General features: G+C 40.6%; 1 protein-coding gene across 3 annotated transcripts in view; it reads left to right on the top strand.

Annotated features, from left to right (window-relative positions):
- LOC138000795 (C2 domain-containing protein 3-like) overlaps nucleotides 1-15000 on the top strand; it is a 114136-nt gene that overhangs the window by 8925 nt on the left and 90211 nt on the right. For all 3 annotated transcript variants that reach the window (XM_068847446.1, XM_068847444.1, XM_068847443.1), the window contains exons 5-6: nucleotides 9924-10006; nucleotides 10868-11067. In XM_068847446.1, coding sequence (XP_068703547.1) covers nucleotides 9924-10006; nucleotides 10868-11067 — 283 coding nt within the window. The remainder of the gene's footprint in view (nucleotides 1-9923; nucleotides 10007-10867; nucleotides 11068-15000) is intronic.

Below are 15000 nucleotides of genomic sequence, written 5' to 3'. Positions count from 1 at the left end.
TGCAAAGGCATCTTGAATACCGGCAGTGTCCTTTTGACCAACGAGACAGGTTTACTGTAAGATTCATTGGAATGCGTTTGGAGTTGAAAAAAAGTGCTTTACGATATCTGTGGCATCAATTGCTTTCTTTAGTTTAGTTTTACAGAGAATAATTACCGTGGGTTGGCTGGAGGCACACGGAGTGAAAGTTCAAAGCGTGACATCGAATTCCAAACCGTGTGTGACAGAGAACACCGAATGAATTCAATTCAGTGCCGGCTGTTTTAATTTCTTTCAGTTATGCGTGCAAAATATAGTATTGTTGTTCAAATGGATGGTGACGGCAGTGAAGGAAATGATTGAACAGAACGCACTTCCCTTTGGTCTGCTTTTACCATCGTCTTTTGTTTAAGAGCCTGGAACCGTATGTTTACTAAATCAGTAATCAGAGCTTCATGGCGACCTCTGTCGCGCCATTCACAGTATTTGAAGTTCGCGAAAAACTTGAGATGTTGCAAAAAGTGTTCCGTAGCGCTTCTTTCTTTTTTTTGTACCCGAAATAATTAAGCGCGACAAATATTCGGGAAAGCACTTTGATCTTGCAAACTTTTATTGCGAAGAATTTGCGGAAAGGTCAGAAACTACGTCTGTGGGCATCTTGGTATGTCAACAATCCAAACTCCAGTTTCGGCAACGAAAAGGTCAAAATAACGATCAGGGGTCAGCTACGGGATGACAAAAGTTCCATTGTGTTTCATTCAGTGAATGCGAGAAGAAATTTAAACTTTGTTGGCTCATTTCGAAACTCACAATGACCAGTTGACAATGCTCTTCAATTCAAATGTTCTGGTGAGTTGATCACAGGAATTAAATATTCATTTTATCGTCTGTCTATTGTTTCGCAGAACAATGAAAATCACCGCTAAATACGAGTTTGAATAACAAAAGAAAAACCGCGCATCAAATGCGTGTTTGGAAACGCACGTTTAAAAACGTGTGCGCAAAAAACGTGCGTGCGTTTTGCGTCTGCATAGGACGCCTATTTCTGGTCTGCACTGTACATTTGAAAATACTGGCAAGAACTTGTTTCCCTGCTGTCACCAACAGCATTGCTGCCGCAGGGGACAAATAATTAATAATTGTGAAGTAGATAATGATAGTGGAGAACGTGTACCTCAAGATTCACAGAGTCTGCTTAGCTATTAACAAGTTCATTATATGAAGACCTGGAAGTGCACCCTGAACATCCACTATGCAAATTATGGGTCAGTAAGACCATGACCTATCAGCATGAGAAAAAGGTCTTTCAAAGGGAATTCTTATTGCCATTGCTCTTTTGCCTCACATGCATGTACACTTGCACTACTGTTTAGTGACCAGCAGCTATAGATATGTGCAGCAAAGAAAACTGTTCCACCTCTTCTATGTGGATGACCTCAAGATGATACCAAGGAATACAATTTACTCACTATTGTCAGGGCAGTACATGTAAGTGATGACATCAAAATGGAAGTTGGCCTTGACAAATGCGTTAATACAACCTTTTGATGAAGGAGAATTGATGAAGAGAACAGATGTGGACATCACCTTCAAACATGTTGAACGTGAGGACATCTTCAACTTTGGCTGTGAATGGAGGAAATGGCAGTGAAGCAGCAGATCTGGAAAGAGTATTGTTGGAGAGTATGGATGTACAAGTGTACAATGTACATTGTATGTATGGTGCTGAAAAGTGAACTCAATGCACTTAAGAGATTTTAACCAATTAACACTATAGCAGTGTTGCTGTAGTGACTTACAACTTTAACACTAAATATTATTGGAAATAGAGTGACATCAGAAGAAGGGATACCAAGACTCAAATTGATGGATGTTCCACCCAAGAGCCAATGTAGTCAGGCTATATCTTCCCACTCAGCTGAGCTTCAAGATGATAAGGCCTCATACAGCTTGAATTAGAACAAAAAAATCAATTACCACTATTGGTGTTGTATGCATGTTTAAAGAGATCAAAAGATTTACTTCTCCACATACCAATACTATAAATACCAGATGCACAAGATGCAGGTCTGGCCACCAGGTCACTATCACCAGGCCACCACAGTCATTAATTATGCCACCAGGTCCCAACAGGCATGCTACAGTACCATAAAGAACATGTTGTGTTACTGCATTCCTTCATTTGCTTTGTGTGGTAATTTCACAATTGGACCAGTTTGCAACAATCCTTTAAACCATTGATATCTCAAACCCCCTAGGACACCTCCAGCTGATGAGTAAACTCATCTGGCATTAGACAGTAGATTCTGCTAACTCTCACTCCCAGGAGTCAATGGGTTAAAGTAACTAGATTTGATTAACAAATGAAGTTGTTTTCATTTCACACCAAGGAAATAATGATTGTCCACTGTTTTGTGATATGTGCAGTACATGTATAATTATTATAAATCCTATGGTAATCCTAAATCCCAGTAAGAGATGCAGAACAGTTTGAAGATGGCTGGATTCCCATTTCATGTCCTTCGGCATTTAATAATTAAATTGAAATGCTCGCCCTCCCACAGTTATTATTATGCCATTTATCAGGTACATAAGCTGGTGACTTCCTGTACAGGTAATAGGTGTGTCAACAACAAAGGTGGCATCTTTTACAAAATGAGTTTTGTAGGGGTACTTGAATAAACCATACATTGCATGTCCCAGAGCAGTGGTATGAGATTGTGCCATTACATACCTACATGTACATACCGGTACATACATACTTAATTGACCACTCACCATAGGGGCTTTTCAGGGCCAATGAACACTATTATGACAGAACGGAACATTCAACAACAACTGTTAAGAAACCCACCTGGTTGTAGGCAAGCTAGTTGGCTATTTACAATTGCAGCTGAGAAGTTGAACTAGGGACTACCAGGAACAAATGCAACCAGTGGCCAGAATGTATCTTGAACCCAGGATCTCCAGATCTCAAGGCAAGGGCCCTAACCACTGGGCCGCACCTCCTCTGGAAGAGGATAACTTACTGTGGCTGTAGTCATTGGATAACTTAGGCAGACCACCTACAGGCATTCAGAGAATCCATTCGGTTGTAATAGTTGCACCCTTCACGGTGAGGACCGTGGTCTTTTTTTCATTGAATGGAAGCCTGTTGGCTTGTGCCCAGTTAAAAACTTCTGATACAGATGTACTAAGAGATTCCTGCAGTCTTCCCATGCTGCCACAATCTGGAGACGATGTGATTGTAGTATCATCTGTGTACAGATCGATTTCAGAGCAGCTTACATGAAGTGGCAGGTCATTAATAAAAACTGTGAAAAACAAGGGGCTGAGTATGCTACCTTGAGGAACCCCATGTTTCATAAGCGCCATGTCTGAGACGGAACCACCCAAATAGACAAGCTGGTCTCTGTCTGCCAAATAATACTGGAACCACTTCATTGTTTTGCCTACAATACCATATACTTTCAGCTTATCCAGAAGAAGACCATGATCTACCATGTTGAAGGCTTTACAGTAGTCTACCATGCCACTAACTCTGTTCTTATCTAAACTGTTCTTATCTAAATTGAAAAGCAAGTTGTCAATTATCTGTATAAGAGTGGTGTCTGTACTGTGGTTCTTTTGAAAACCAGACTGGTGAGGATAAATCAGATTGTTGTTAATTAGATAACTGTATAAGGAATCATGCACGTGTCTCTCGATAACTTTAGAAAGGACAGGTAGCAGAGATATTGGTCAAAAATTCTGAACCTCACGTGAGTCACCATTCTTACACAGGAAAAACTTTAGCTGTCTTCCAACGACTTGGAAATGATCCACTGGAAAGAAAAAGTTAATCAATCTCGCAACACCAGGTGCTATAACAGGTGCCACTATACGCAACAGCTGAGAACTTATTTTATCAATGCCCAGCAGCTTTGCGCGGACTTAACTTTTGTAACATTAGTAAGCACACTGGTGATGGATGGAATGATATAAGATGTATCAGGACTTTTTCTGGATCTGACAAAGTCTTGCAGCTTTGAGGGGTCTGATGGAAATTGCAGTAATGTAGATCTTAACTTGTCTGCTATACTGGAAAAATGAGCATTAAAATGTTGCGCCATTAGCTTTTTGTCATCTATAACAGTTTCCCCGATATTAATACTGTCAATGTCGCCTCTGTTCTTTCCTGAGCCAGTCAGTGTTCTTATTGTCTTCCAAATTCCTCTTGAATTGCCCTTATTTTCCTCAAAGGGTTTGAAGCAAATGGGCTGTCTAGTGATGAAAGATTGTGTTCTGGAGATTTTATCAACATTCTTCGATTTTGACGGTATTTTCTTCCTTCTGTTTAGATTTCGTAAGATCTGGGCATTTCTACATGTTGTGCGGCTCTTCTCGGTTTCCAACTGTTCCCCATTTGCTCCCTTATCTGATCACCTGTCTCCAAAACGGGGAGGGCTTTGGTCTGCTGGTCAAAATAGTGCTTTTGTTTCCTTTGCTTTAGCTCCAATTTCTCCATAACCTTGTGGGCATCCATGACCTTTGGTTTTAATAATGCATCACTTTTTTATGAGGATGATTGACCAAAGTCCTTTGCTCATGAGTAGTTGAGCAGGTGAGTCAACATCATCGATGGGTGTATCTCTGTATTCCAGTGACACGAGATATGGATCGCACCTGTCTTGCTTTGCTTTGGTTAACACATTTTTCACAGTTTCACAACTCCTTTTTCAATGAGACCATGTGCTTGAGGGTTTAGTGGACTGGTAGTGGTGTGTTTGAACTCCCACAATCTTGCAAATGATTCAAATTCCTTTGAAGAGTATTGGGGGCCATCATCACTGATCACTTCAGAATGTATACCATGTCGTGCAAATGCAGACTTTATGTGGGTTATGACCGTGATGCTCTTGGTGTCTGGCAGTTTTGCAACTTAGAAAAATCTTGAGTGGTAATCCACGATAATAACATATTCGGACTTGTTCCATGTGAAAAGGTCTGTGGCTACCAATTCCCATGGTTTTCTTGGTACACGAGAAGGAATCATAGGCTCCTTTGTGTTTTGCTTTCGGTGTTCTAAGCATATCGTGCTTCTTGATATCGGTAATTCGGGAGTTCATTCCTGGCCAGTAGAGTGTATCTCTTGCTCGTCGCTTGGACTTTTCAATTCCCATGTGACCCTGGTTGGTCAATAGTCTTGCGGCTCTCTTGAGCCCTTGAGAAGAACTTGTATCTTTCGTAACTAACATTATTTTTTAGTTTACAGTGTTCTTCAAATTTCTGTAATACCTTGTCAATCTTTGAGTCATCACCTTCTGCATTCCACATTATCGTACTTTAAGCTTATTTCAGTGAGGATATCATTGAAATACTATCTATTAGGGTGGGGGGAATGGCAAGGAATTTTCTACAGTAGGTTTTAATAATAGCAGCATTATTAAAGTTGTTATAGTTTCTCTTTATACTTATTTCAATGTTTCTTGTAAATAATGCGTCAAGGTACACCAGAATAGCGCGATGTACCTCCCACGCCCTAACAGATGATGTTTCATATCCTCATTGTAATAGGCTGAGAAATAAGCTTGTGAGTGCGGCAAATGCTGAGAAATTTACAGAAAATCACGTAGAGTATGTCTTATATATAAAGCTATAAAGGTATTAATTAATTAAATTTTTCAGTTGATCCCCTATCAGGCAGAATAATGAGATTGACCATCTATGGTATCTGTTTATTGTTTGTTTGGACTTGGTTTGATACTGGAAATAGAGTAACAAATGTGTACTGACGAAATAATTTATACATCACATTTTCAGTGGTTACAACCAAAGGGTTAAGAGACTGAGTTTGTTGTTATTCGAAAGACCCTATCTTTAGTTTCTGTGGCAATAAGTAAGCATTGACAAATGTCACTGGGTTTTTTTCTGTCACACAACACTCAAACAGCGTGGCATGGCATTGTGTCTGTTTATAACCAGTGTTGACGAATGCATTGGTAGTGGTTGAGCTTATGCATTGGTTTTTGTCTATCCCTGAGTCATTGAGGGGGTCAGTTTTGTTACCATAACTGATCTCCTTATGAAATGTCTGCTATATCATGTTTATTGACTAACAGAACACAGCACATACAAATGTGGCCGCTCCCAACTACAACGAAGCGCCAATAAGTCATGTGACTGGACGTATATGTTACACCTTCCCACTGAGACTAACTGGTGTTTTCATAGGGGAATGAGAACCTAAATCAGTAACTGAAATGGACAAATGAATAAATGCGAAAAGGTAAGTTACTAGCTCCTTAAAACAACTCAACATGGAAGAGGAGGAATCTACAAATTCAGTTACAGGTTAAGCCTGACAGGGGGCTTCAAATTTCGGCCACTCCTGGTTCTGTACAATCTCCTTTCTGGAGGTGTGTTAATCGACGATCGTTCTGGTGATGTAGCAGCCGCCACCTCCTCACTGGGTGATACGCACTTATTAGGAGTGGCAACTTCTGTTGCTGACGTGACACCTTCCTCATCACTCTCCATTAACCCTTTGATGTCCAAACCAGCCTAAACTGGCCAGACTTTTTATTTTACTCTGTCTAATGCCTGACTATTTTACTCATCAGTGGGGAGCCCCTGGGAGTCAGTGGGTTAAAGAAGTAGACTCGGGTTGTTTGAGAAGGTGTTTCCTGTTCCTTCGCAAAGACGTTCCTGACTCAGTTTTTATGACGTACGATCGAGGAGTGGGCCATATATCAGTGACAACCGCGGGAACCCAGGATCTATTCTCTTGCACTCTGACATTTTCCTCTGGATCTAGACCCTTCAACGGCTTCGCATGGCGATCATAATAAAATTTTTGCCATTGCTGAGCAGTCACTAGCTTTTTACTTGCATTTAGTGTAACCTGTGGTCGGAGCAGTTCTGCCGTGGTTGGCAATTTGGACTTCAGATGCCGACTGTTTAGCATCTGCAAGGGAGGGAGACCAATTCCAGTTACGGGGGTATTGCGATACTCCATCAAAGCAACATAGGGATCTTCTGCTTTCCTCAAAAGTTGCTTGATTGTACCAATTATTGTTCTCTCACTCATACCATTGGACTGCGGGTAACCAGGACTGGAGGTTATCAGCTGGAACCCCCACAAATAAAGCAAAATTTGCAACCCGTGGCTTGCAAATGGCATATTATCTGCCACCAATTCATCTGGGACCCCATGTCTGGCAAAGATGGATTTTAAATTAACCATGACAGAGGAAGACCTCTTTGACGAAAGTAGGCTGATTTCAGGAAATTTGGAGTAATAATCCACAACACACAGATAATTCTTTCCTCTAAATTCAAAGATATCAGCTCCAAGCTTTTGCCAGGGTCTTCCAGGAGCTTCATGTGGAATAAGTGGCTCCTTTTGATTGTTTCTTCGCCACTCTGAACACTTGCTGCAGTGGGTGATTGTATCCTCAATGTCTCTTGACACACCGGGCCAGTACATTACTTCATGTGCATGAGCCTTGCTCTTTTCAATCCCTTGATGACTTTCGTGAAGAAGCATTGCCAGCATTTCCTTGCGCATACTCTCCGGGACTAAAAATTTCTCTCCCAGGAACATGAGACCCTCTGCCTCATGCACTTGGTCTCCCACATTCCAATAGGGACAAACCACCTCAGGAACTCTTCTCCTCTCTGATGGCCACCTGGACTGTGTTAGTTGCTGTAACACCATGAGACAATTATCAGTAGTGGTTGCTTCTTGCTTCAGGGATTTAGAGGCCACACTAAGGTCCAAGGTCTTAACAAGACTGTGCACTAAAACTTCCATATCAGACTGGAGGTCTTCATCGATTGACTCATGTGGCAGATAAGCTCTGGATAGGGCATCTGGAACTGGAATTTTGGGGCCAGGACGGTGTGAAATGTCGAGGGAATATCTCTGAAGTCTGAGAAGCATTCGCTGAAGCCTGACACTTGATTGAGATTTTTCTTTGTGAGTGATTCTAGTGGCTTGTGATCTGTCACAATCTTTACTGGCTGGTCATAGACGTACTGATGAAATTTCTTGCAGGCAAAAACTATTCCCATCAGCTCTTTCTCGATTTGAGCGTAGTTCTGCTCAGAAGCTGTTAACGAACGTGACGCATAAGCCACTGGGTGACCCTCTTGAAGCAAACAGGCACCCAACCCATCTTTGGAAGCATCAGTCTCAATCACAATATCTTTGCCTACATCGAAAAGCTTCAGAACAGGTGCACAGACCAGGAGGGCTTTAATGTCTTGAAAGGCTTTCTCCTGTGCAGGTAACGAGTGCCATTCAGTAGGATGCGAAGGGGCTTCAATACTGCTGACAGGTTGGAAACAAACTCCCCGAGGTAGTTCACTAGCCCCAAAAAACGACGGAGATCCTCTTTTTTCTGAGGTTGTGGGTACTTAACAATTGCCTTAACTTTGTCAGGGTCAGGTTTTAACCCTTCTGATGATACCACTTGACCAACATACTTTACTTCAGACACCCGGAACTGGAACTTGTTGGGATTAAATCTAACATTGTTCGCACGAGCACGGTCCAAAACTTGCTTCAGAATCCCGTCGTGCTCAATCTCGTCCTTTCCACAAATAATAACATCATCAAAAACGATATGTACACCCTCAATGTCTCCAAATAATAATATTATTTGATCATTGCGTTTCTGGGAAACCTCAGGGGGCGAGCTAATTCCAAATGGGCACCTTACGAAGCGATAATGCCCAAAAGTAGAATGAAAGGTGCAAAGAAATGAGCTTTCTTGATCCAATGGGATTTGCCAAAAGCTATCTTTCTCATCAAGAATTGAAAACACTTTCTTACCGGTGAGCTTCGACGTAACTTCATCTGCAGTTGGGATTTTGTAGTGCTCACGTTTAATAGCTTTGTTCAAGTCACGGGGGTCGAAACATAGGTGGAGGCTTCCATCCTTTTTCTCCGCGATCAAAGGCTATTCACCCAGTCTGTGGGTTGATCCACCTTTGAAATGACACCACTTTTCTCCAAACGATCTAGAGTTTCCTTCAGTTTACCATGCAGGCTAAAAGGTACTTTGCGAGGTGGGTGTACAACTGGAGTGGCATCTTGTTCTATCTCAATATGATACTCTGGCGGCATACATCCGAGGCCCTCAAAGACATATAATCACATAGAATCGCCTCTTTTGAAGACAATCTTGCAGTCAAGCTGTCAATCTTCTTTACCAGGTTGAACCTTGTACATGCTTCCAATCCAAGGATAGGAACAGATTCCAAATCAATGACATAAGAATCTAGCCTCAGAGTTCTTTCTTCCACTGTGCAACTGAGACTGACTTTGCCAACTGGGACAACCCCATGGTTGCCATACGATGACAATACTTCATTGGTCTCCTCCAGCTTTCCACACATTGATAGGTTGTCATAAATTTGATGAGGGATAATTATATTAGCTTCAGCACCGGTGTCTAACTTGAATTCGACAAATTTTCCACCGACTTCCACTTTGCTGTGCCTGGCCTTTCCATCCACTGTGTTAATCTCTAACTTTCCAATAAAGAGCTCAGTATCCACTCCTGCACCGTTTCTTGCATCTTGTGGACAATTTTCCAAGGGAACCACCGATGCGGCAACTGTGTGTACTTTCCTAGTGTGCAGACTGCTTATTTTAGCAAAATGGTCAAAAGCGCCAATAAGTCGTGTGACCGGAAGTATATGTTACATGCTATATTCTTACAAGTTCACATAAAATATTAATGATCACCGTGGTGTGTATCTTGCAATGTTGCACCAGTAATAGTTTTTATGTGAGACTCAATTTCTCACTTTGCCATCTCTTTATGATTTTATCTTAAATTAAGTCATTTTCCATCATTAGATTTGATGAAGATTTTCCATTTATCAGGATTGTCCTTTGATTAGATCATTATCTTTAAATTAGCCTCAGTTCTGTTTTTTTCATCTGTTTGCAGCTTCTTTGATGTCATGTCTACAAGTTCACCTGAAACAAAAATAGCTTTGCTCTACATAGCTTTGAGATTTGAGTCCACAGCAGGTATTTTATTTTAGTTGAGACTGAGGTTCATTGGGTTTGCAGTGAAACAATACTAAGGAATTACCTTAATCCAGGATTAGTGTAAACTTTTTGGTAAAAGTTTCTTTTGCTTATTTTTGTTTTAAGATTGATTTCTTCTAATGTAAAGTTTTGCCGAATATCATCTTTGAGCAGCATTTGGGAGTAGAGAAATAAAATCCTTGGTGAATTTTAAATCTGGGATTGTCGTTAACTGGGTTTTGAACAACTGGGCCCTGGTCAATGATTCATTTATGTCCCAGACTTTCCATCTTAAGGACGGTGCCTACTATTGTTATTGCGTATACGTTCTGCGCATCTCGAGATACTCGGATTTCCTATCGGTGATGCTTACTAATACAGGAATATTTTTGCGCGGTTTAAAACTATCCGAAACAAGTAGATCTTAGTAAGTACTCTTGGTATCCAAAAAGAAAATTGGGGGTAACCATGCATTTTTGAGAGATAATTAAGTTTCAATTTGAGAAAGAACGCCATACATTGCTTTGTATTTTAAAATATTATTCATGAATTATCTTTGAAAAATGCGTGGTTACCCCCAATTTTCTTTTTGGATTTTAATAACACTTGTTAAGATCTACATTTCCTGCATAATCACACACCGGGGCAAAAATATTGTTAATTAGTAGGCACCGTCCTTAACTGAGTTTAGTTTATATTTATTCCTCATGTCCCACTCTTTTGTCCTTTTTGGTGTAAGACCCAAATTCCAATCTCATTTGGATTGTTACAGCATTTATTTGTTTGAAATATGATTCTCATCATGGATCTATTAATAACTATTTTGAAAGTTACAGATATGGTATTTTGTTAATCTTTCAGCTGCATATAGCCAGATATCCTCTTCTATTCCTACAACAGACATGGAAATGTATCAACAACAGAGGCATGCATCTGATGAAAGTAATCCTCAACCCACCCTTCATCCAATGACCCTAAGCCCTGCCATGTCTGTTACCCATCCAAGAAAGGGTACTCCTCAGAACACTGACCCCTTTATGTCACCTGCCATACACAATAAGGTACTAAAATCATGAACAATGAAATAATGTTGCATTTATCATATCGATGGGAGTGTTTTACCGGGAAACTAAAACACTTGTAGTTAGTTAATACGACCACTACATTCGTGAACCAAGTGGTGTATTTCTCATGTGTAATATGAGTGGTCACATTGAGCAACAACGTCATGATTCCTGCCTTTTTTTGTTTGCCCAGTATTTGTGTTAAGCCTGCTTTTCAATCTCTACCATGTATATATGTTGTCCATATAATAAAAAGAAAATTAAAAGAGATGTGAATTTTTTTGCCTTTAGAACATAAAATTCATAATTTTATCTATTTGCCACCATGTAATACCATGTCGCATGAAATTTTTTCAGGACTTTTATTTTGCCAATTTGCCGATTTCTGGAGGTTTGCGGAAACAAATCTTTGTGGCTCTGATTGACTGAAATTTTCGCGGGGAACTAACTTTTGAGTTTTTTTTTTCGAGCAGCAATACATTAACACAGAAGGAAATGTAATACCGGTATTTTCAACTTTTATTACTTTTTAGGTAAAAGAAACGTCTATACTTTTCAGTCATTTCAGTCAACGTCAAGCCGGTCGGTACAACAAGAAAGTATTTCAGGTTACAACAAAACATTTCCAGTCAAGCTGTAAAAGCCAACTTTGAAGCGGCTGATAAAATGCAAAATAGAGATATACTGTAAATCTAAACTACATGTGACATATCTGTCATGCAAGTAACTGCAAAAGTGCTTCTAGAGCTACCGGTAGAGCATGGTTGGTCTGTTGCAGGGGTTGACTCTGCACCAGCGTTGACTCAATTATATAGTAACACAAGTGGATTAAAAGACTTTTTTTGATGACATTAAACCCTGTAAAATAAAAGTGCTAAACGGTAGTATCCTCTATACACAGAGACTTTCTCTAAAGGGAGAATCACGAGAAAGCATCACTATAGTCATCATGTATAATATACAGAAAAATCAAAATTTTCTGTGGAATTCACCAGTTAGGCATTAAATTTTTGTTGAATCCTATGAGTTTTAAAAGAGAACAAACAAAAAAGTCATTTCAGAGTCAACTGTCAAAAGCCAGTGAATAGGAATCATGCTAAAATAATTATTAGAAATCACAGACGTACTAGCTCGTGATGTGACAGATCGTTACTATGAAAGTTTGTCAGTTCAAGGTCAAAAAAGAGTTTTGTTGATGTACAATGTACTTTATCTCTGAGAACGAGGTCGTTCACATTTTGATTTTTTCTCATTGAAACACGCCAGCTTGGCTTGGAACAAGAATCGGCAAAATGTACAGCAACCAAGAAAGGACAAAGTTCAGACAAGATCTCGAACAAATTACCTGAACATGCTTTAAACAAACTTCTGAAAACACAAGCTTGTGATATTTCTCCTTAATATTACAAGAACTCTTTGCCATTAGGGAGCCAAGATCCGAGCTGGGAGCCTTAAAATACATTGCATGGTTGATGGCTTCACCATAGACTTGCAGTGGTGGCACAGGATAACAATTTGCAGTCATGTATTCTGTCTTAGGCACACTAATAATTATTATGAGGCTGAGGTCTTTTGCTGCTGATGCTGTTCTGGTAAGCTGGGCCTCTGCAAGGGGGACGGTGGATTCTAACAGTTCAATGTCGTCAGTAAAGTCCAGGTCATTTTCAGTACCATGACTGGGTACCTTCTTGAATGACATGGATGTGTTAAAACTCCAGAGTCACCATGGCTGGGTACCTTCTTGAATGACATGGATGTGTTAAAACTCCAGAGTCAATGTCTGATGTGGCCTTTGTCAACAGGAAGTCAACCAAGATGATGAACAGGAAAGGGGCAAGAACATCATCCAGGGGCACACCAGTGGAGACTTCAAATGGATCAGAAAGGCTCCCATCTACCATCACTGCACTTCAAGAGATGCTGTACAGTGTGCTTATAGCATTGACTACAGCTATCTGGTATTCCATGGCGGTGCAACATGGCAAACATAACCCTCCTGTCGATGGAATCAAAAGTCTTCTTGAAGTCAATGGAGGTGACAGTGATAGGGAGCTGGTAGTCTTGGAAACCTTCCATTGTCCACCTGAGAATGTGGATCTGCTGGGCGCAAATGCCAGGGTGAAATTCTGCCTGATTACTCCTTAGGATGGGATCCACATGATTACAAATTCTGTTGAACAAGATTTTGTTGTAAACTTTGGCAGCAGCTGACTGGAGGGATATTCCTCTGTAGTTGGTCATCAAGCTGAGGTCCCCTTTCTTGGGAAGAGGAACAATGACACTAGTGGTCCATTGGTCGGGTGGTCTGAGACTGCTGTATACTTCAGTGCAGAACCCACAGACAACTTCAATCATTGCCTCGCCGCCATTTTGTAGTTTCAGCTGTGATGGCAGCATCCAGTCCAGCGGCTTTATTGATCTTCATTCGTCGTATAGCTAATGCCAATTCCACTCATGTCAGTGGTCCAGTCTGGATGTGGAGATCCTGGGCAGCCGGAGGAGGGAGTTCTAATGGTGATGAACCACTGCTGTTGTTGAGCAGATAACTAAAATATTCTTTCCATTCTGCAAGTGCTGGTAATTCCACATCACTGGTTGACGGGGTTCTGTCTCTTTTCTTGACTTTCACTGTTTTTTTTGCCTTTGCCAGAGAGGTTATGGATGATTTTCCATGTAGTTGTATATTTGCCCTTTGAGTCAGCCAGCCTAAGATCTTCTATTTGCTTGTTAGGCATAGCTGCTTCATCTGACTTCTATGACTCATTCAACTTGGAGTAAAGCATCCGCCATCTGCTTTGACTTTGAGACTAGATATCTCCTTTTCCCATTGTCCCTCTCCAGCTTCAGTTTGGTAGTCTGGCACCCAGCAAACCACATTGTCTGTGTTTAACAACTACTAAATCTCTGAAACTTCTGAGACAGCATTCTCGAATTGTTTGTACCTCTGAGTTATTGGTGCAGACACGTCATTGCACTGGAGGGCTTAGAATCTATTGGATAGTTCTAACTAGTTCTAAATTGTTGCCTTGCGCTGGTGTTCAGTAACTTCTTCCAGGCAAATTTTGCTCTACTGCAGGGTTTGCCCTCGGTGGTTCTGAGGCTGTAGACAAGTTTAATGCTAACAATCCTGTGGTCAGAGTCTAATTCCACTGAATTGCAAGCAATGCAATTCCTTGAACACTTGCTGTTTATCAGGAGGTGGTCCAGCTGGTGTGTCAATCCTGTTAGGTGCATCCACATCCAAAGGGGTTGTTTGGGTTGGGGAAATTTCATCTTTGCCAGAATGAGTTTTTGTTCTTCACACATGGCCACAAGCCTTTTGCCATCATCACTTGTTTCTATAATTATTATTATTATTAGAATATTATTAAATTATTGGGCAACTCTATACGTACATGCCCATGAGCAATACCGCTAGCCATGATTACCATGAGAAAAAGCAACTCATGGGGCCTATGCCTATGGTGCTCCGCTTGGTGGCCCAAGCTTGGACCACTGGAGCTCTGCTGTAAACGAAGGTGATTATTAGCAACTACATTGTAGTAATGAGCTAATAGGGATATGCCGCTGGATGGGGTCGCATTTTCATGACTCGATTGACTATAATGGGGTTGCATTTTCAATAGAGTTCCCAACAGAGTTACTAGAATGGGGTCGCAAATTGTCAGGATTTTGGGAGAAAGAAAATTCTGGCTGGTGGGTTTAAAAAAAAACAAAATTAATGGAAGATTTGTAAAAAAAAAAAAAAGTTGTTACAGAAACAACTGTAGTGTTGTTGATTTATTTTAAAATTATTTATTAGTTGCATTACGTACATTTCATTTTGAAATTTCGATATGTCATTAGGGAATTGAACAACTTTTGCTTTGCACGTCACGCAAGTAAAGATTGAAAGCAGTTAGCTTTCAAGATATAAATCCAAGAAATGGA

This window comes from Montipora foliosa, chromosome 4, assembly GCF_036669935.1.
Source record: "Montipora foliosa isolate CH-2021 chromosome 4, ASM3666993v2, whole genome shotgun sequence".
NCBI lineage: Eukaryota > Metazoa > Cnidaria > Anthozoa > Scleractinia > Acroporidae > Montipora > Montipora foliosa.
The sequence above is the reverse complement of the archived record's forward strand: the minus strand, read 5'-3'. Positions and strand labels throughout refer to the sequence as shown.